This window comes from Coccinella septempunctata, chromosome X (assembly GCF_907165205.1).
Source record: "Coccinella septempunctata chromosome X, icCocSept1.1, whole genome shotgun sequence".
NCBI classification, from domain to species: domain Eukaryota; kingdom Metazoa; phylum Arthropoda; class Insecta; order Coleoptera; family Coccinellidae; genus Coccinella; species Coccinella septempunctata.
This window is the reverse complement of record NC_058198.1, coordinates 4,225,914-4,246,694: the sequence shown is the minus strand read 5'-3', so window position 1 is coordinate 4,246,694 and position 20,781 is coordinate 4,225,914. Positions and strand designations below refer to the sequence as shown.

The following is a 20,781-nucleotide window of genomic DNA, read 5'->3' as shown; positions in this document are numbered from 1 at the left end:
CCAGGAGAGTCGTATCTGAATTGGAGATAATAATATCAAACTTTCAGCAAGGAAACCTTGGCAAGAATACGTAGTAGATAGGTAGGCACTACATTCGAAAATTTTTCGATTAGCTATGATAAGCTTCAATTCTTCTGATTTCTTGAATATATATACTATACTTCTTACTGAAAATAATTATAAATTAAGTTCCAACAAAAAAAATTCAAGTAGTGCTTTGGAGGGTACCCTTTCTAAGAAGTATAGCTAACAAAGCTGACCCTCTTCTGCTGGCAGCTCTTTCTAAGTAATAGTCAAAAAGAAGAAAGTGATATTTAAAACGTTCATTTTCTCATTAAGGAAATGAAAATTGAAGATTGAAAATCCCATCTTCGAATCATCCGAGAAAAAGAAGTAAATAAAGTCTATGTGAAAGCTACGAACACTGACACTAACCTGACTTGTCATCTTGTCAGTCAAACCGGTCAGCTCAGCTTCGAGTTGTTGGAAGTTGTTAGAAGTGATGACGATTTATAAAATGCTTAGATTTTCCCTATTAGTATTTTCATCGATATTGTTAGTAAATGCACAGGTTCAGATTGAACCGAAGCTCGTTAACAAAAATGTAGAACGTACGATCGATTTAACTTCTCACTTGGTCAAATTAACAGCAACGATAACCTTAGAAAACACAGGATCATCGCCGATTTCCAATTATCTCGTAGTTCTTGAGCCTGAAACTGCAGGTAATCTCTCTTTTATATCCGTTAAAGATGCCCTTAAAGAAGAATTGAAAATAAAAGCAGTAGTTGTTGCTGGACACAAAGATAAGGTGTTCTACAATGTTCAGTTGAAACAGCCTCTTGGAGCATCTAGAACTGCTGTAATATTTTTGGAAAGTGTACTCACAGGAGCCCTAGTTCCATATCCTAGTGAAATTGCCCAAAAGGACAAGCAACTCGTGAGGTACTTCGGAAGCCATTACTTCTACACTCCTTATCAGACGAATAAACAAACTACTGCTGTTACGTTGAGTTCAAGGAATATTGAGAATCACACTAAATTGAAACCAGTATCACAGTCAGATTCCACAATAAATTATGGTCCTTACACTGACATAGCACCTTTCAGTTTCGATGAAATGAGTATTCATTATGAAAACAATTCTCCGTTCTTGACTGTCACTCGTTTATACAGATTGATCGAAATTTCTCACTGGGGAAACATTGCAGTTGAAGAAAATATCGATGTTGTGCACAGTGGAGCAAAATTGAAGGGACCTTTCTCCAGATATGATTATCAAAGAGATACAAGCAGTAATCACCACAGTATTAAGTCCTATAAAACCATTCTACCAGCTGCAGCTTATAATATTTACTATAGGGATAGTAATGGAAATATTTCCACATCAACTGTTCGTCCCAGAAAAGACTACATTGAACTAGAGCTCAGACCAAGATTCCCCCTGTTTGGAGGTTGGAAAAGTTCCTATACTTTGGGATACAACGTTCCTAGTTACCAGTATCTGTATAAGAAAGGAGGAAATGAATACGTACTCTCCATGCGACTTCTGGATCACATATACGATGATATGCATGTTGAAGAACTTCAAACAGATGTGGTTCTTCCTGTTGGTGTACAAAACGTCAAATTATCAACTCCTTACGACGTTCATCGTTTGGAAGATGGAAAGACATACAAATACTTAGATAATCTTGGTCGTGTTGTTATAAGGCTGAAGAAAACAAATTTAGTGGAGCAGCACATACAAGATTTGGAAATCACATACCAATGGGATACGATCACTCTCATACACGAGCCTATACTATTAGCATTGGCACTTTTTGCTTTGTTCATTATTGTTATAATCTATGTGAGATTAGACTTTTCTATCCATAAGTCTGAAAAGAAGGAATAGTAGTTCATTCACAGAGTGAATGAAATTGTGTCAGTTTTGTTACACTCTAGTTTTGTTCCGATTGATAAAAGCTTTCGTTATTTTATAGAACGGTGATCACAATTCAGGAAGATTACAAAATTTCCTCGATGACATTAGTAATAGTAGGTTTTGTACTGAAATACGAAATGAATAAAGCATTTATATGAATAGATCAAATATATATTTATATGTATTTCATAACTTTCTTACACAACCCAATAAAACCAGTTTAATAACAAAAAATATTTATTATGATTCAATTAGTTTTTCAAATTGAAAGATTTTCCCTGTAGTCCATCTGGTGTAATCTAGTTTTCATTCGTTGAACACAAAATAAATATTTTAGATTATGGATCAGACTTCATGTGTTTAAGTTTTTGTCAATAAATGTTTATTGTTCTGTATCTTCATCCTCATATTCTTCACCTTCTACCTCCTGAAAATAATACACAGAATGAATTATCCATATTGACTGGCTTTACAATGAGAGCAACCAGTAATATCAGAATTCGAGATTAATAAAATGAGGTAAGCACTGACGTGGAGGTTTTGGGCGCTTGTTCAAATTCATAAACGGAGTGGTCACTCCCAAAAAAAACTAATATTACGCCCTAAAATAACGTTGTGGGGTTTGTGTAAATTCAATATTCATCTAGGGATAAATTTTTTGATAGTATTGCATGGATTTATAATTGAATAATACACAGGGTGTTTATTAAAGATGATGGTTGCTTCAAGACATTAATATTTCGTGAAGAAATGGGAACTTTTCTCTCGTTTTCGATTTATAATTGCTCAGAACTAAATACAGACTGAAGAGAAAATCATTAAAATGTGCATTTCTGACACACATGGACAAAAAGTGATTAAACTCGATAAAATATGCATCTCTAACTTTTAACGAAGAGTTTATTTTGGATGTTTTGAAAAAGTAAGCTCATGAAAAGTCGGGTCGTACTAAAAGTGGGTTTTACACTATTCTTGCTCAATTCTGAAGGCTCTGTTCGAAGAAAACTACCGAAAATAGGGAGAGGTGGACAAGTTTATCATCTGCGAAGCCAAAGAACACCTCCGTTTATTTACTTTATGTGCAAAGCAACCTTCTCAACCTCCATTATTAGTGTTTTGAATAAAACAAAAATGTATGTAGACCGAAAATGCTGATATTTTCCTGGGCGTTCTCAATGTAATTTCCAAACAAATCGTTACCTGATACTGTTGATATTCGGATATGAGATCAATCAGATGACTCTCCGCTTCACTGAACTCCATTTCGTCCATTCCCTCGCCCAAATACCAGTGGAGGAACGCTTTCCTTTTGAACATGGCTACGAATTGTTCGTGAATCCTCCTGAACAGTTCCTGAACAGCCGTCGTGTTAGCGATCAGAGTTCCCGAAAGTTTGGCATGGGGCGAAGGGATATCGCAGACGGCAACTTTGATATTGTGAGGTATCCACTCGACAAAATACGAGGAATTCCTCATTTGGGTGTTCATTATCACCTGTTCGACATCGTTGGTCGATATGAGACCCCTGTAGATCGTCGCCACCGTCAAATACCTCCCGTGCATGGGGTTACAAGCCGCCATCATCGTGTTGGGATCGAACATCTGCTCCGTAACGTCCTTCACCGAAAGTTTTCGATAAACCATGTGAGATTTAGAGCAAAGGGGTGCAAAGCCTGGCACGAAAAAATGAAGAGAAGGGAAGGGAACCATATTAACCGCCAGTTTTCTCAGATCAGCGTTTAGCTGTCCGGGAAATCTGAAGCAGGTCGTTATGCCGGACATGGTCAGGGAGATCAGATGGTTCAGATCGCTGTACGTTGGGTTCGTCTGCCTCAATGTCCTGAAGCATATGTCGTAGAGAGCCTCGTTGTCGATGCACTGTGTTAAATCGCTGCTGTCGACCAGTTGGTGCGTGGATAGGACAGCGTTGTAAGGTTCGAGCACCACCTCGGACACTTTTGGCGAAGGCACCACGCTGAACGTCGATATAATCCGGTCGGGATACTCCTCCTGCAGTTTGCTGCAAAGGAGCGACCCGAAACCGGAGCCGGTGCCGCCGCCAAGGGAATGGGTCAGCTGGAAGCCCTGCAGGCAATCGCTGTACTCAGCTTCCCTCCTGATCACATCCAAGACGGCGTCCGATATTTCGGCACCCTCCGTATAGTGACCCTTTGCCCAGTTGTTTCCTGCCCCGTTCAACCCGAAGATGAAATTGTCGGGCTTGAAGAGTCTGCCATACGGCCCGCTCCTGGCAGCTGCCATGGTTCCGGGCTCCAGATCCACGAGGACAGCGCGAGGTACATAATTCTCTTGGCGGCCTTCGTTGAAGTAGACTTCGAGTCGCTCCAGCTGTTGAGGGTTGTCCCCGACGTAAAATCCTTCCGGGTTTATGCCATGCTCCTGGGATATTGTCTCCCAAAACTGAAAAACACCAAAATTGAGCTTGTATTGTACACGAATTGGTGAAAATAAGATTTGAGATCTGATATCCAACAGTGTCTCTTTCTTGAGATGCCTGATGGACTCTCAGGAGATACCTAGTGCTCCATCCACCAGCAACTCATATGGCTTCAAGGACACCCTGGGCGTAGCCAGGTGGCAATGGTGGGCAGCTTGCCTCAATAGCTGGCGATTATCTAAATGGCTTCAAATTCACGTACTGATCTTTTCCGTTTCTTGTTTAATTAACGAAAAACGTCTCTAAATTGAAAGTAGAAGAGTCTTCAAGATACAAAGTAACATAGACAGCTTGGTGAGCTGCAGATGGTGATGGTTGTGAGAACAGCTCCCATGGGGGCACAATAGACCTTGAGGTCGCAGTGAAATATAACCCCCATACCAAACCATAACTATAACATAAACATAAACCTAATCCCTTTCATTTTGACGGGTCTAAAATAAAGTATGCCAAAGAAGGACACCTCTTACAATTGCACATCCAGAGCATTCCCTATGACAGAAGCTCCGTTCGCCATTTTCTACTGAACTACTTTTATCACTTGGTGATGAGGTTCTCATTTTGTTAGATGAGGGTTTTCGTTCAAGAATTTTTGAGGAATTTCTTATTGGATTCTCCCAAAGCTGACAGAATCCACAATAAGGGTCTCCATCTGTCAGATTCTCGATCTCAGTATATTTCTCTAGGTTCAGTATCCTAGAGCTCTTGAAATAGCAAAGATGATGGAGATTTTGAGCGTTTGCTCAAATTCATAACTAGAACGGTCAGGTTCTTCAATGAATCCAACCCTTTGGTCTGAGACCATTTATGTCTTGAAATAGTGATAACATTTGCTCCAGGTACTCACATAGTGATATAAACCACTGGCAGTATATCTGGAGATATAGGTGGCCAAATCATTGATCAAATGGTTATTGAGAGCTGAGGAAACCAAGTGGTCTCAGAATAATCTCAGTTTCAACCTGCACGGCTGAAAAATAATCGGAAATGTATTTGTAGTCGTTTTTGGTTCATTATTTCCAATAATGAATGTTTGAATTCTATTCCGAAAAAAAATTAAAACCCCCATATAAAATTCAAATATTATATCTCGAAAAATACTCGATAATGTGTTACAAAATCTATATAGTACTATCTTAGGCATAATGAGGGTTTTTTTTTCAACTTCGCTTCCAAAGGTTATTTTTGGAAATATTGAACCAAAATAGACCATGAAAATTGTAGCAATTCTAATTTAATCATCATAAAATGAAAACGGTCTCATTTCGAGATGCATATTCCATGGAACATCAAAACTTGATTGGTATTTTCTCACACCTGATTGACAGAATGATTCATTTCTAGAAATATAACGATCTGGAATTTGAACCCTTGTACCTCAACGAGTTGCAATAAAATTACAAAATGTAACAATGTTAAATAGGATTTACGATTAAAATTCCATAATTTCAAGCGTTTAAAGGCAAAAACTGCTGAAAATATGGAAAATTTACATTAGTTTCGTGAAATTAGCCTGATGAATCCATTCAATACATCACGATATTGATTCTATTTATTCATGTCCATACGTACCTTACATCCTATTTGGTTTCCGCACTGGCCAGCTTGAATCTGAATTATTTCTCTCATCGTGGTAAAACTTTCTCAACACGTTATATCTTGACACATTTTTTAATTGGAAGTTGCAATGTTTGAAGGCATTAAATTTGTTTTCGTATATGATGATAAAATACCTGCGTTCACCTTATCATTCGAGATACCATTATAAAAATAAAAATCTACAATCTACTATGATTATCTGACATTGTTTGAGTTTGATATAAAAATCATTTCAGTGATCTCTCCTAGGTTGTACACATTTTTCAGCATACATATACGTTGGAATTTATAGATTATTATTAAGGGTGAGATAGGATTGTCTTATGAGGAAAGATTGGGTTCAATTGTCGCTAATTTAAAACTGAATCACATTTTCATTGCTTTCGTATAATCCATTAGAAAGATAGCTCGAAAAATTCCATAATTCATTGGGTGCAGTGTTCAGTAGAGTGACATGTTGTTCCATCGTCAACAACACAACAGTATAGAAAGTAATTATTGTACGTAAATCATTTTATGCTACTGAATAAATGTTGGAGTAGGTACCAGAAAAGCGATTACTTAGTCATACATCACATTAAATCCTATCCAATTATCTGGAATAAATTTTCTTCCACTGAGTGGATGAAATATCCAAAAAAAAATATTTAATGCGACTAGCTGTTTCTCCAAATGAAAGTTTCAATGTCTTCGGGCGGAAACAAGTGACGAAATATTTTTGGGAACGTTGTATTGTCAATTAATAATGGACAATCTTTTCCCATGACCATTTTCCCCATTATTAAATTATCATGTAGCACGTGAAAGAAATATCAGCGAATACGTATTGTTCCAAAAATACAGGAACGAACTTACCCTTTTCAGAATTGAAGCATGGCAAATTTAATACTTGGAAGAACGAATCCCTACTCGAAATTCAAAAATTAACCCCAGAATTTCCACGAATCATTAACCACAGAAAATTTGACAGAGGGTAATTGAAAACATAAAATTAAAATATTTTACAAATATTCCAGAATTCAGATCCTAGTTGAAAACAAGTTATTCGCTCTAAAACAAGGTTTTGAGGATAGTTCTAGTTTTAAATTTGAGTGCTATCTGATGGATAGTGTTTAAGATACAGAAAATTCTCAGAATTTTTTTCAATTTTTTTTATTTCCTCATGATACGATCTTCACGGAATTTCGCAAATGTACCTATTCGTATTTTTCTTTTACGACTACATAGTAACTAAGTTCAAATTCCACTGGTATTGTAAAAAAAATGAGAAAATAATTTTCAGCTTTCTGTATCTCCGAAACTATCAATCATGTATGTACAGCAAAAAATGGAGTAATTTGGAGTAGAGACTCCGAAATTAACAAACCGATAGGTGAAATTGGCAGCCTGATTTATGATGACTGCATTATTAACACCTTCGTTCAGTTGGATGTCAGTACAGTCCTGCGAAATATTCAGATAAAAAAGTTCCTATTTTATGAATCTATATGTTTCATCGCTTAAAACAATGCAAATGAGCAACCTATTTAAGTGAATCATAAATATTACACCTATTATATGAAATTTGTATCGAGCTTCAATTCTTCATTTTACATAGAGGACTTAAGAGTGTTGCTTTGTTCCTTGATTCACTGTGAGTAAATTTTACAGTTTCTTCTTGAATAACCGATAGCGGAATCCGTTGAAAATGTTTCTTTCATAGGTATAACACAAAATTAAAATAATATTAGGAAAGATAATCAAGAATTTTAAGGTGAAGGAAAAAATAATGGAAAAGTGAATGAGAACAAGAACTTATGAAACCATGTTTTTCAATAATTTTCATGTATGATCGAAAGCTGAATTTTTTTATTATCAAAAGCTGAACAAGTTCTTTTATGCTTCTGTATTTTGTTCCGATTCGGAAATGTACTTGATGATATTTTGTTCTTTCTCTAACCTTGCAATTTTTCCACCTGGTAACTTTTTGTAATTACTTTCAACTTTCACTGGTAGTAGGAACAGTTTCAAACTTCCGAATTGCCTGGAAGACATTTCCACATGCCGATAATCAAATGATATGCACTTATATTGAACTCAATTAGTCTGAAATAGCAATAGGTATCTAATTATATCGGCATTTCTGATATTGTTGCTTAGTGGTAAACATTAAAGATTACATTTTGAAAATTGAACATAACCTTCAGTTTATCAACATTAGAAACAGTATAGCATCATCTGTAATATGACCAATACATTCATCCTCAGTTTGGTGCTTTCTTTTTGTTATAACGGTATGTACTTAAACGTCTTCTCCTTTGAATACAAAATGCATGCATGTGACACCGATTGCTACTCCTCTAATAATCAGTAGCATAGGTACGGAAGTCAAAGAAGTAAAATATTCATTAACTAACTGAAAAAATTCTGATTTCTTATCAATTATGCAAAAGAGCAAAGTTTAATTGTAGTTCATGATACAAGGTGATGGGAATTTTTTCAGCAGATCACAATATTTTTATATTGAAGTGATCATTGGGGAAATTTGTTCGGTAAGTTCTCAACACGCAATAATGCATCCTGTTTTCCTCGTTCCACATTTAAACTATTCAATAACTTTTCGTGGTGAGTACATATCAACAAATCGATTGAATGTTATCACAAATGAAATTGGCTGACATTATTCTGCACACTTTAGTCGATTATATTTTTTGTGGGTTGCGGAAATAGTATGGTATCTATACGCGACATTTTTCATTCGGAAAATTTATCGGAAATATGGAAAAATTCGCGAAAACTTGGTCATCGAGAGCACTTTCAAGTTTTTGGTTTATGAACATGAGACGGGTGAAGGTGGATTCAATGTCATCACTATCATAATTGCACATTAGAAAGCACTGAAGGTTGAAAAGTCTTCACATTGTACACATTCTTGAAGAATAATGGAAGACCTATTTCTTAAATAGTGAACAGGGATTTTTTCTCGAAATTCATTGGTTTTCTCTCCCAAATATCGCATACATCTAAAAATCTGTTCTATTTTTTTCAACTTGACTTAACAAAAAATAAAAAGAGAAGACAAAAAACTAGAAGAGATTTTTAGATGTACGCGATATTTTAAGGGATATGATCTTTCAAATAATGAGACTTATTATCTTGATGACAGAAAGGTAGGCGATTAAAACTTTCTCAATAAAAAAAACAGACAGATGAATGAAATAAGGCGTGTTATGAAAAATTTTCTTCCAATTTGATTTCCCTCAAAACAAAGGGAATAAGGAATAATTTTTTAATTATAACAACTGTTGCTGCGTGAAATCCCAGCCTAAAATAGTTTTTCTGAGAGATCTTATGTTCCCAGATATACAGGGGGTCTCTAGTAAATCTCTCCACTCTCGATGATCATGTATCAGTCGAGTGTTTTCTACGTGATGTATTATTTGGTCTGCTGCCAATTGGGGGAATTATGACAATTTATCGAAGCGATATTTAAGGGTTCACAAGGAGTTGGACTCCTTGTGAAGGGAATCGGTAAATTCAATCGGTGTTGGGTTGGAGAAGATACAGCGTGAAAGCTTCGATCGTTAACTAAACCGATAAAGATAAACGTGTAGATACTGAACTTTTCCGAACTAGGATGTGGAGAACGCACTCAGAGACCATCCGAAGATTGCATGAAACGAGTGAAAAACAGGACGGACATCGGATGACCTCCTATTTCAGAGCGCAAGAGCACATAATCTTATCTTCGATGTCGTGTTAAGTCAACCAGTTAAGTCTGCTTAGTATTATGATAACCATACGGTATATTTATAGTGGCTTTTCATTATCTATACTGGTTTTTGGAATAGTTACGGGTAAAACACTTTTCCTGTATATTTGAACATGTAGTATTCGACCAGGTGGAAGGGATCATCCCCTTCTACCAGAACGTGTCGTCGCCCATGAAAACGCACTTCTCGAGAAATATTTTCGTCGATACGCGCCTAAATCAAATTTCAATAAATATTAGTGGAAGCACATAAAACGCTCATGTCTACTTTATGCGCAACTTGTTAATTCGTCGATTTCTAGGCTGAAAGGTCTCACTATATACCCGTGCAGTTTATTCGCGACGCGGTTTAAAAGTTGAACTGTTCGGCGACAGAATCATGTTTCGAATTTTCTTACGTGGTCGAGCGCGAACTGTAGAATCAAACAACCTTTGAAATCGGGCAAAGCGCTCAACATTTCCGATAATTTCGGAAACGTTTCAAATGGTTTTGGAGCGACCCAAAACGCTTTCCTTCTTGGTGCTGTTTTGTCAACAAACGTTTCTCGTTTTCAGGAACCTAAAAAACATCTAAGGGACTAGAATGGAGGAGATGAACTTTTTGAACGGTGAGTACAAATATCTATCATTCTATATGTAAATTTCTCCGAAATGTTGTTTTCATACCCATTGAATTATTATACGTTGATGAACACAAGAAATTTCTTGGAATAACTCGCATTCTGTAAATTGCCTGACAAGTGATTCTGGGTAAATCACCTGATACCAAGGCATCTGAATTCCATAAACAGTTCATTCATTAATAACAAGAAATCGTACAACTTTTCGTTATTCCATCGAACCTCCTTGTTTTGAATGATTGCTAGGTTATCTAATAAACAGAGTTATCGTTTTGACTGATCCTATTTAGCATGGGAAGGATTACTACATATTGAACGTTGTTCAAATATCGACTCAGTTTTAATCTACATTCTTCCACCACGTGTTATTTTACGATGAAACGCGTACTGACTGAACGACTTCATGTGAAATGTTGATATCAGATCAACGATAGGCATTCTTAGTTTTTCACGAAATGCATGATGCAGTCAAACATATAGTCCACTTTATCTATTCCCCTTCAATAAGGATAAATTGATTTATATCAAACGTACGTGTAAATTCAAACGATGTTCAGTCCGCGCCTCACGTGACGTATTAACCGCATTTCTATATTATTGGTTGAATTTGAGAAGTCAGATATGAACACTGCAATAGGCTTCTTGGCAAAAGGCAAAAGTTGATCATGGTCTCGCCAGCTTAGATCCTTCGAAATAGCAAGGGCGGTTCCAGTTGGGTCTATGGGTGCCATTGCAGAACAAATATTCATTCATGTCATTAACTTTCCGAGGTGAAATTATCCCTTCCACACATTGAACTAAAGTTCAACTTTAGTTCAATGCTTCCACATGAAAAATTTTTCGAAAGTCTCGCCATTGATGGCTCCAATTCGTATCCTGGTGAAACGGAGAAAAAGCGTTGAGTGCTGCCATCTTTTCGACGAAAGTGAAAACTATTGTAATATTCGTAACTTCTACTTATCGATCAATTGTTCTGGCAACACTCCACATTCTGGTAGTCTTTTCCCCTTTACGCCTTATACGGATGGAGAAAAAGTCCCGTGGTATAAACTCCTTTTGGTATGGATTCAGTGAGAATCTTCAGAATGTGATCGCTCATACGAAACTACCAAGAGAAAGTTACATTCTGTAGTACTGCACCACCGCTGCCGCAGTGCACTGCCTCAGAATGTGACTGCTTCTTGGTAGTTGCATATGAGAGCAGTCACATTCTGCAGCCTCGCTCGCATCCGAAGCACTACCGAATTCATGTTACTTAAATATTCGTCAAAATCAAACGGTTCGACTGAACTCGATGAAATCTCGGGATTTATTACAAGAAGAGTTTCTCTTTTAGAATATGTATCACTTTCAGGTCCACGATTATTTTTTTGCCAGATACGCGTGTCGAAAATTGATCTTCGAAAAATTCTCAAGAAGATGGGGTTTAAAGAAGTCTATACCGTTTCAGTGGTCAGTTCAAAATGAGAAAATAAATATCTGACGTCAGAAACCACTAATTTATATAGGGTTTTCATCATAATTAAATTCAATCAGTTCGTTATCTCGGAAAGCCAGACATTTTTTTATTCGTCAAACGGAAAGGAAAATAATTTTTTTTTCATTCATGATTAACTTTCCGAGGTGGAATTATCTCTTCTATGAATTTCCACATGAAAAAATTTCTCGGAATTCTCGCCATTGGCGACCATTCGTATTCTGGTGAAATTGAAAAAAAGTCGTTGAGTGCTGCCATATTGTCGACGAAAGTGGAAACTATTGTAATATTCGTAACTTCTACTTATCGATCAATTGTTCTGGCAACACTCCACATTCTGGTAGTCTTTTCCCCTTTACGCCTTATACGAATGGCAAGAAAGTCCCGTGATATAAACTCCTTTTGGTATGGATTCGGTGAGAATCTTCAGAATGTGACCGCTCATACGAAACTACCAAGAGAAAGTTACATTCTGTAGTACTGCACCACCGCTGCCGCAGTGCAGTGCCTCAGAATGTGACTGCTTCTTGGTAGTTGCGTATGAGAGCAGTCACATTCTGCAGCCACTGCTCGCATCCGAAGCACTACCGAATTCATGTTACTTTAATATTCGTCCAAATCAAACGGTTCGACTGAACTCGATGAAATCTCGGGATTTATTACAAGAAGAGTTTCTCTTTTAGAATATGTATCATTTTCAGGTCTACGATAATTTTTCTGGCAGATACGCGTGTCGAAAGTTGACCTTCGAAAAATTCTCATAAAGATGGGGTTTAAAGGGGTCTATACCGTTTCAGTGGTCAGTTCAAAAAGAGAAAATGAATATCTGACGTTAGAAACCACTAGTTTATATGGGGTTTTCATCATAATTAAATTCAATCAGTTCGTCATCTCGGAAAGTCAGACATTTTTTTATTCGTCAAACGGTAAGAAAAAATTTTTTTTTTTTCATTCATGATTAACTTTCCGAGGTGAAATTATCTCTTCTATGAATTTCCACATGAAAAAATTTCTCGAAATTCTCGCCATTGGCGACCATTCGTATTCTGGTGAAACGGAGAAAAAGCGTTGAGTGCTGCCATCTTTTCGACGAATGTGGAAACTATTGTAATATTCGTAACTTGTACTTATCGATCAATTGTTCAGGCATCACCCCACATTCTGGTAGTCTTTTCCCCTTTACGCCTTATACGGATGGAGAAAAAGTCCCGTGGTATAAATTTCTTTTGGTATGGATTCGGTGAGAATCTTCAGAATGTGACCGCTCATACGAAACTACCAAGAGAAAGTCACATTCTGTAGTACTGCACCACCGCTGCCGCAGTGCAGTGCCTCAGAATGTGACTACTCCTTGGTAGTTGCGTATGAGAGCAGTCACATTCTGCAGCCACTGCTCGCATCCGAAGCACTACCGAAAACATGTTACTTAAATATTCGTCAAAATCAAACGGTTCGACTGAACTCAATGAAATCTCGGGATTTATTACAAGAAGAGTTTCTCTTTTAGAATATGTATCAATTCCACGTCTACGATTATTTTTCTGCCAGATACGCGTGTCGAAAGTTGACCTTCGAAAAATTCTCGAAAAGATGGGGTTTAAAGGGGTCTATACCGTTTCAGTGGTCAGTTCAAAAAGAGAAAATGAATATCTGACGTCAGAAACCACTAATTTATATAGGGTTTTCATCATAATTAAATTCAATCAGTTCGTTATCTCGGAAAGTCAGACATATTTTTATTCGTCAAACGGAAAGGAAAATATTTATTTTTTTCAATTCTCGCCATTGGCGACAATTCGTTTCCTGGTGAAACGGAAAAAAAGCGTTGAGTGCTGCCATCTTTTCGACGAAAGTGGAAATATTGTAATATTCGTAACTTCTACTTATCGATCAAGTGATCTAGCAACACCCCGCATTCTGGTAGTCTTTTGCCCTTTACGCCTTATACGGGTGGAGAAAAAGTCCCGTGGTATAAACTCCTTTTGGTATGGATTCGGTGAGAATCTTCAGAATGTGACCGCTCATACGAAACTACCAAGAGAAAGTTACATTCTGTAGTACTGCACCACCGCTGCCGCAGTGCACTGCCTCAGAATGTGACTGCTTCTTGGTAGTTGCGTATGAGAGCAGTCACATTCTGCAGCCTCGCTCGCATCCGAAGCACTACCGAATTCATGTTACTTTAATATTCGTCAAAATCAAACGGTTCGACTGAGCTCGATGAAATCTCGGGATTTATTACAAGAAAAGTTTCTCCTTTAGAATATGTATCACTTCCAGGTCTACGATTATTTTTCTGCCAGATACGCGTGTCGAAATTTGACCTTCGAAAAATTCTCAACAAGATGGGGTTTAAAGAAGTTCTTACCGTTTCAGTGGTCAGTTCAAAATGAGAAAATAAATATCTGACGTCAGAAACCACTAATTTATATAGGGTTTTCATCATAATTACATTCAATCAGTTATCTCGGAAAGTCAGACATTTTTTTATTCGTCAAACGGAGAGGAAAATATTTTTTTTTTCATTCATGATTAACTTTCTGAGGTGGAATTATCTCTTCTATGAATTTCCACATGAAAAAATTTCTCGAAATTCTCGCCATTGGCGACCATTCTGGTGAAATTGAAAAAAAGTCGTTGAGTGCTGCCATATTGTCGACGAAAGTGGAAACTATTGTAATATTCGTAACTTCTACTTATCGATCAATTGTTCTGGCAACACCCCACATTCTGGTAGTCTTTTCCCCTTTACGCCTTATACGGGTGGAGAAAAAGTCCCGTGGTATAAACTCCTTTTGGTATGGATTCGGTGAGAATCTTCAGAATGTGACCGCTCATACGAAACTACCAAGAGAAAGTTACATTCTGTAGTACTGCACCACCGCTGCCGCAGTGCAGTGCCTCAGAATGTGACTCCTCCTTGGTAGTTGCGTATGAGAGCAGTCACATTCTGCAGCCTCGCTCGCATCCGAAGCACTACCGAAATCATGTTACTTAAATGTTCGTCAAAATCAAACGGTTCGACTGAACTCGATGAAATCTCGGGATTTATTACATGAAGAGTTTCTCTTTTAGAATATGTATGACTTTCAGGTCTACGATTATTTTTCTGCCAGATACGGGTGTCGAAAGTTGACCTTCGAAAAATTCTCAAGAAGATGGAGTTTAAAGGGGTCTATACCGTTTCAGTGGTCAGTTCAAAATGAGAAAATGAATATCTGACGTCAGAAACCACTAATTTATATAGGGTTTTCATCATAATTAAATTCAATCAGTTATCTCGGAAAGTCAGACAAATTTTTTTATTCGTCAAACGGAAAGGAATTTTTTTTTTTTTCATTCATGATTAACTTTCTTAGGTGAAATTATCTCTTCTATGAATTTCCGCATGAAAAAATTTCTCGAAATTCTCGCCTTCGGCGACGATTCGTATCCTTGTGAAACGGAGAAAAAGCGTTGAGTGCTGCCATCTTTTCGACGAAAGTGGAAACTATTGTAATATTCGTAACTTCTACTTATCGTTCAAGTGTTCTGGCAACACTCCACATTCTGGTAGTCTTTTCCCCTTTACGCCTTATACGGGTGGAGAAAAAGTCCCGTGGTATAAACTCCTTTTGGTATGGATTCGGTGAGAATCTTCAGAATGTGACCGCTCATACGAAACTACCAAGAGAAAGTTACATTCTGTAGCACTGCACCACCGCTGCCGCAGTGCAGTGCCTCAGAATGTGACTGCTTCTTGGTAGTTGCGTATGAGAGCAGTCACATTCTGCAGCCACTGCTCGCATCCGAAGCACTACCGAATTCATGTTACTTTAATATTCGTCCAAATCAAACGGTTCGACTGAACTCGATGAAATCTCGGGATTTATTACAAGAAGAGTTTCTCTTTTAGAATATGTATCACTTTCAGGTCTACGATTATTTTTCTGGCAGATACGCGTGTCATAAGTTGACCTTCGAAAAATTCTCACAAAGATGGGGTTTAAAGAGGTCTATACCGTTTCAGTGGTCAGTTCAAAAAGAGAAAATGAATATCTGACGTCAGAAACCACTAGTTTATATGGGGTTTTCATCATAATTAGATTCAATCAGTTCGTTATCTCGGAAAGTCAGACATTTTTTTATTCGTCAAACGGAAAGAAAAATAATTTTTTTTTTCATTTATGATTAACTTTCCGAGGTGAAATTATCTCTTCTATGAATTTCCACATGAAAAAATTTCTCGAAATTCTCGCCTTCAGCGACCATTCGTATTCTGGTGAAACGGAAAAAAAGCGTTGAGTGCTGCCATATTGTCGACGAAAGTGGAAACTATTGTAATATTCCTAACTTCTACTTATCGATCAATTGTTCTTGCAACACTCCACATTGTGGTAGTCTTTTCCCCTTTACGCCTTATACGAATGGCAAGAAAGTCCCGTGGTATAAACTCCTTTTGGTATGGATTCAGTGAGAATCTTCAGAATGTGACCGCTCATACGAAACTACCAAGAGAAAGTTACATTCTGTAGTACTGCACCACGGCTGCCGCAGTGCACTGCCTCAGAATGTGACTGCTTCTTGGTAGTTGCGTATGAGAGGAGTCACATTCTGCAGCCACTGCTCGCATCCGAAGCACTACCGAAATCATGTTACTTAAATATTCGTCAAAATCAAACGGTTCGACTGAACTCGATGAAATCTCGGGATTTATTACAAGAAGAGTTTCTCTTTTAGAATATGTAACACTTTCAGGTATACGATCATTTTTCTGGCAGGTACGCGTTCCAAAATTTGACCTTCGAAAAATCCCGAAAAAGATTTGGTAACTTAAAAACGGTTGGACCGAGCTCGATGAAATTTCGATATTTGTCACTAGAAAAGTTGCTCTTTCAGAGTATGTATCACATTTGGATCTACTTGGGAGGAATTGAATATTATTTCCAATCTCAGGAAATATTGAGTTTACGAGTACAAGTAGAAATTTAAAAGAATAAATTCTATGTAATTACATATCTTAGTCGTATTTTTTTAGGATTCTATTTATTTCGAAAGGAATTTAATAGTGCACTTTTCCCCATCTCATGAACTTTGTAATTCAGGATATGAAATTCTGCAAAGTGCGTGTAATTTCTCAACAGTACATTGCATGAAAAATTATATTCCTCAACCTTTAATTTATGTGCATATAAAAACTGTCCATAAAAGGGGAATATTCTGCTCAAAACTCACCGTTCACGATTTTTCATTCAATTATCTACACAATACACTTTAGGATCTTGAAGTTGTTTCTCCAGCCGTTCTGCTAAAAATAGGAACAACGGAGTAGAATTTCGACTATTTCTGAAACAGAATAGTCAACAATTAGTACCTTTGCTTGAATGAATGGACAAAAAAAGTTGAATACATATTTGTTCTTTTAAGTTCATACTGAACGAAGTTTGGAATTTTCAAAATCTTCTACGAAGTATTGGATATTTTTACGTATAAAAAATAAACAATCATATATTATTCCTTTATTATTTTTCTATACGTAAAAAAACCCTACTTCGAACCAAATTCGAGACGTATTTTTTTTGGAATCAAGTTTATCCAATTTTTCATTCGTAAATTCATGTAATGAGGAGTTCTCATATCAACTGTCACAGTTTAATCACATATTCAAATAAACATCTCCATCATTAAAATGTTTGATTGCTATAACATAAAAATTGTTTTCATTTCATAAAATGAACTATTGTAAAATTCAGGTTATAAGTTATAAACCATTATAAATTCTATTTTCCAAAACAGGTCCATGTCAGGTCGTACCGGCTACAGAAGAAATAACAACAGACAGATATGGATACGTGAAATTAAGGATTCCAAAAACAGGCACAGCTGTGGAAACTGTCGAACCAATTTCAATTCCAGGACTATTAACAACTACTGCCGAGAAAAATCCAGATAACATAGCGTATATCTATAAAAATTTGGAGGGTAAACCTGTGGAAGTCACTTATAAGTAAGTATTTCGCCACCGAAAAAAAATGCTTAACCACGATGAATTTTTATTTTGACTTTTCATGGATAAATTAAGAGTTTTTCAGGGATCCTCTACTAGGGAGGTTTTTTTCAATATAATCCCTAACTTTTTATGCAAGATGATTAGTTCTGAATTATGATTACAGAGAATATCTGCAAAAAATCCGAGATTGTGCGAAAGCTTTCATTCATCTAGGATTAGAACCACGCCATGGCGTAGCAATAATAGGTTTCAATTCACCCGAATGGATCATATCAAATATGGCAACTATTTTCGCAGGGTACGTGAAAAAAATATCTCCTATTCCCTTATTCAACTTCGAGTATTTTCAGAGGCATCTCTACAGGAATCTATGCTACAAATTCACCTGAAGCTTGTTTGCACTGCGCCCAGCTAAGTAAGGCTAACGTAATCGTTGTAGAAGATGAGAAACAATATGAGAAAATCGAACAAATACGTGAGAAATTACCCCTGTTGAAGGCAGTCGTTCAATATTCCGGCACCCCAAAAAATTCCGACGTCTTAACCGTAAGTTGGATTATTTTCAAATTTAGAGCCAGAGCTATTTTATTTAATTTTTTCAGTGGGATAAACTGATGGAAATTGGTGCCAAACAAGACGACACACTTCTTGACAATGCCTTGAAAAGAATTGCCATCAATCAATGCTGCACCCTGATTTTCACAGTGAGTATACAACCCTTAACGATATAAACATTAAAACATCACATTTCAAAATAAATTGAAGGTATCGTTTCGGTAGTGCGTCGGATGAATTCAGTGGCTGCAGAATGTGAGTGCTGCGCCTGTCGAATAGAGTACTCATAAGCAACTACCAATCAGCAGTGCCGCATCAGTATCTGACGCGGTAGTGCGGTGACTGTGGAATGTGATTGCCCATACGCGACTACCAATCAGCAGTCAGATACTGATGCAGCATTGCTTATTGGTAGTTGCGTATGAGCAATCACATTCATTCACTGCATTCATCCGATGCACTACACTACCGAAATCATATGTTAAACGACCGGTTTTTGTGGAATATCGCTAAACGTTTTATTATTCAGCTGTTATGGAGAGGCATGGGCGCCACACTGTTGCCTTTCACGAAGCAAGCAGTGGCGTCTGCTTGTCGTTTACTACGAACCCTCCGCAAGCTCATTTTTCCAACAAGTTAATGCCCAAGCACGGTCATCCAGTTGGAATAATGTCTTGATGTGCATAACGCAATGAATACTAACTGCCTAATATTCTCAATATCTCTACTTTATTCATTTCACAAGATGTATAATTATTTATTTGCAGTCTGGTACAGTGGGTAACCCGAAAGCTGTTATGTTAAGCCACGATAACTTGGTATTTGACAGTAGATCGATTTTCGAACGTATCAATATAGGACCAAAGGAAGTTTTAGTCAGCTATCTACCATTCAGTCATGTAGCAGCTCAAATAATAGACATGTACGTTGCCACAACAGCAGCAGCCACCTTATACTTCGCCGACAAGGATGCACTGAAAGGTTCCTTGTTGAAAACACTGCAAGAAGCCAGACCTACCAAGTTTATAGCCGTACCTAGGGTGTGGGAGAAGATACAGGAGAAAATGCTGCATATTGGTTCGCAGAGTGGCTTTCTCAAGAAATCTATAGCGAGCTGGGCCAAAGCACATGCATTAGAATATCATCTCAAAAAAATTCAGGGGTAATCGAAACAAACTAATAAACAATCGTTATCCTACGATTAATTTTTGTGTTTCAGCGAAACTTCCAGCAGTTGGGGATATAGCATAGCATCGAGCCTCATCTTAAGTAAGGTGAAACAGGCGCTGGGACTAGACAGATGCGATCTGTTTGTATCAGCGGCCGCTCCAATATCAATGGACGTGAAGAAATATTTTCTTAGTCTAGATATACCGCTGATGGACGCATTCGGAATGTCTGAATCTAGTGGAGCCCATTGTTTGGGCATACCCTCAGCTTTCAATTTGGACACCGTCGGAGGACCAATTCCTGGCGTCAAAACGAAAATAGTTGCGAACGCAGAGGAAGACCAAGGGGAGATTTGTATGTACGGAAGACACGTGTTCATGGGCTACTTGGACGAACCAGAAAAAACCAAGGAAACCTTAGATTCTGAAGGTTGGTTGCACAGTGGCGATTTGGGTCGGCAAGACGATAAGGGATTCCTGTACATAACAGGAAGATTGAAAGAATTGCTGATCACTGCTGGTGGTGAAAACGTTCCTCCTGTACCAATCGAACACATGGTCCAGAGTCAACTGCCGAATATCAGTTACGCAATGCTTATAGGCGACAAGAAAAAATTCCTCTCGCTCCTGATAGCGCTCAAAACGGAGGTTGACCCTTCAACAGGGGCACCGACTGCAGTTCTCACACCGGCTGTGCAAAACTGGTTGAAGAGTTTGGGATGTCCAGCAACAACCATCGATGAAGTGCTCAATGCGGGGCCCGATCAAAAGTTATTGGATGCGATTCAAGAAGGCATCAATAAAGTCAATGAAAAAGCCACGTCCAACGCCCAAAAAATACAGAAATTCAAATTACTTCCTTCAGACTTTTCAGTTGCAACTGGGGAATTGGGTAAGTTATCTATAATAAATCATCTGATTGATTCTTAACCTTTCAAAGCTCCCTGAAAGGGCTCCAAAAGGTGAAGAAAAAACTGAAAGCATTGCGTTTTGAATGTGAATGGGGCGCATATACCATGTTTATACAGGGTTTCCCAACTGAACTCAGTTGTGACACCTTGTATTTGGAAATTGAAAATAAACATTATTTTTGTTGCAGGTCCAACCATGAAACTGAAGAGGAGAATTGTGATAGAGAAATACAAGCACCTTGTCGATTCAATGTACAGTTGAATTACTGTAAAATTATATTTTGGGAAATAAAGCACGTTTTTTTTAAATACTTTTTACTTATAT

The 20,781-nt window shown here is 37.5% G+C and overlaps 3 protein-coding genes across 3 annotated transcripts; 2 read left to right on the top strand and 1 right to left on the bottom strand.

The window, feature by feature from the left end:
- The first annotated feature begins 438 nt into the window (after positions 1 to 438).
- On the top strand, positions 439 to 2,111 carry LOC123321343 (dolichyl-diphosphooligosaccharide--protein glycosyltransferase subunit 1). Its single transcript, XM_044908838.1, has one exon. The coding sequence runs from the start codon at positions 503 to 505 to the stop codon at positions 1,895 to 1,897; it is 1,395 nt and encodes a 464-aa protein (XP_044764773.1). The 5' UTR covers positions 439 to 502; the 3' UTR covers positions 1,898 to 2,111.
- A 40-nt stretch (positions 2,112 to 2,151) lies between these two features.
- On the bottom strand, positions 2,152 to 6,126 carry LOC123321344 (tubulin beta chain-like). Its single transcript, XM_044908839.1, has 3 exons — positions 5,958 to 6,126; positions 3,128 to 4,348; positions 2,152 to 2,354 (listed from the first exon to the last, which is right to left on the bottom strand). Exons 1-3 carry the CDS (start codon positions 6,012 to 6,014, stop codon positions 2,310 to 2,312), a joined length of 1,323 nt encoding a protein of 440 aa, XP_044764774.1. The 5' UTR covers positions 6,015 to 6,126; the 3' UTR covers positions 2,152 to 2,309.
- Positions 6,127 to 8,140: 2,014 nt separating this feature from the next.
- On the top strand, positions 8,141 to 20,761 carry LOC123321335 (very long-chain-fatty-acid--CoA ligase bubblegum). The gene is made up of 9 exons (XM_044908825.1): positions 8,141 to 8,257; positions 10,291 to 10,343; positions 17,608 to 17,818; positions 17,985 to 18,119; positions 18,172 to 18,367; positions 18,424 to 18,525; positions 19,144 to 19,538; positions 19,596 to 20,437; positions 20,645 to 20,761. Exons 2-9 carry the CDS (start codon positions 10,319 to 10,321, stop codon positions 20,716 to 20,718), a joined length of 1,980 nt encoding a protein of 659 aa, XP_044764760.1. The 5' UTR covers positions 8,141 to 8,257; positions 10,291 to 10,318; the 3' UTR covers positions 20,719 to 20,761.
- Positions 20,762 to 20,781: the final 20 nt, after the last annotated feature.

What these genes read in the sequence shown, in the direction of transcription:
- LOC123321344 (XM_044908839.1), bottom strand. Translation starts at nt 6,014, where the DNA reads ATGAGAGAAATAATTCAGATTCAAGCTGGCCAGTGCGGAAACCAAATA. An exon ending in GAAACCAAATAGGATGTAAG is followed by an intron (nt 4,349 to 5,957) that starts GTACGTATGGAC and finishes GGTGTTTTTCAG; the next exon opens with TTTTGGGAGACAATATCCCA. An exon ending in CCGAATATCAACAGTATCAG is followed by an intron (nt 2,355 to 3,127) that starts GTAACGATTTGT and finishes TATTATTTTCAG; the next exon opens with GAGGTAGAAGGTGAAGAATA.
- LOC123321343 (XM_044908838.1), top strand. Translation starts at nt 503, where the DNA reads ATGACGATTTATAAAATGCTTAGATTTTCCCTATTAGTATTTTCATCG.
- LOC123321335 (XM_044908825.1), top strand. Translation starts at nt 10,319, where the DNA reads ATGGAGGAGATGAACTTTTTGAACG. An exon ending in AAAATTCCGACGTCTTAACC is followed by an intron (nt 18,368 to 18,423) that starts GTAAGTTGGATT and finishes TAATTTTTTCAG; the next exon opens with TGGGATAAACTGATGGAAAT. An exon ending in AGTTGCAACTGGGGAATTGG is followed by an intron (nt 20,438 to 20,644) that starts GTAAGTTATCTA and finishes TTTTTGTTGCAG; the next exon opens with GTCCAACCATGAAACTGAAG.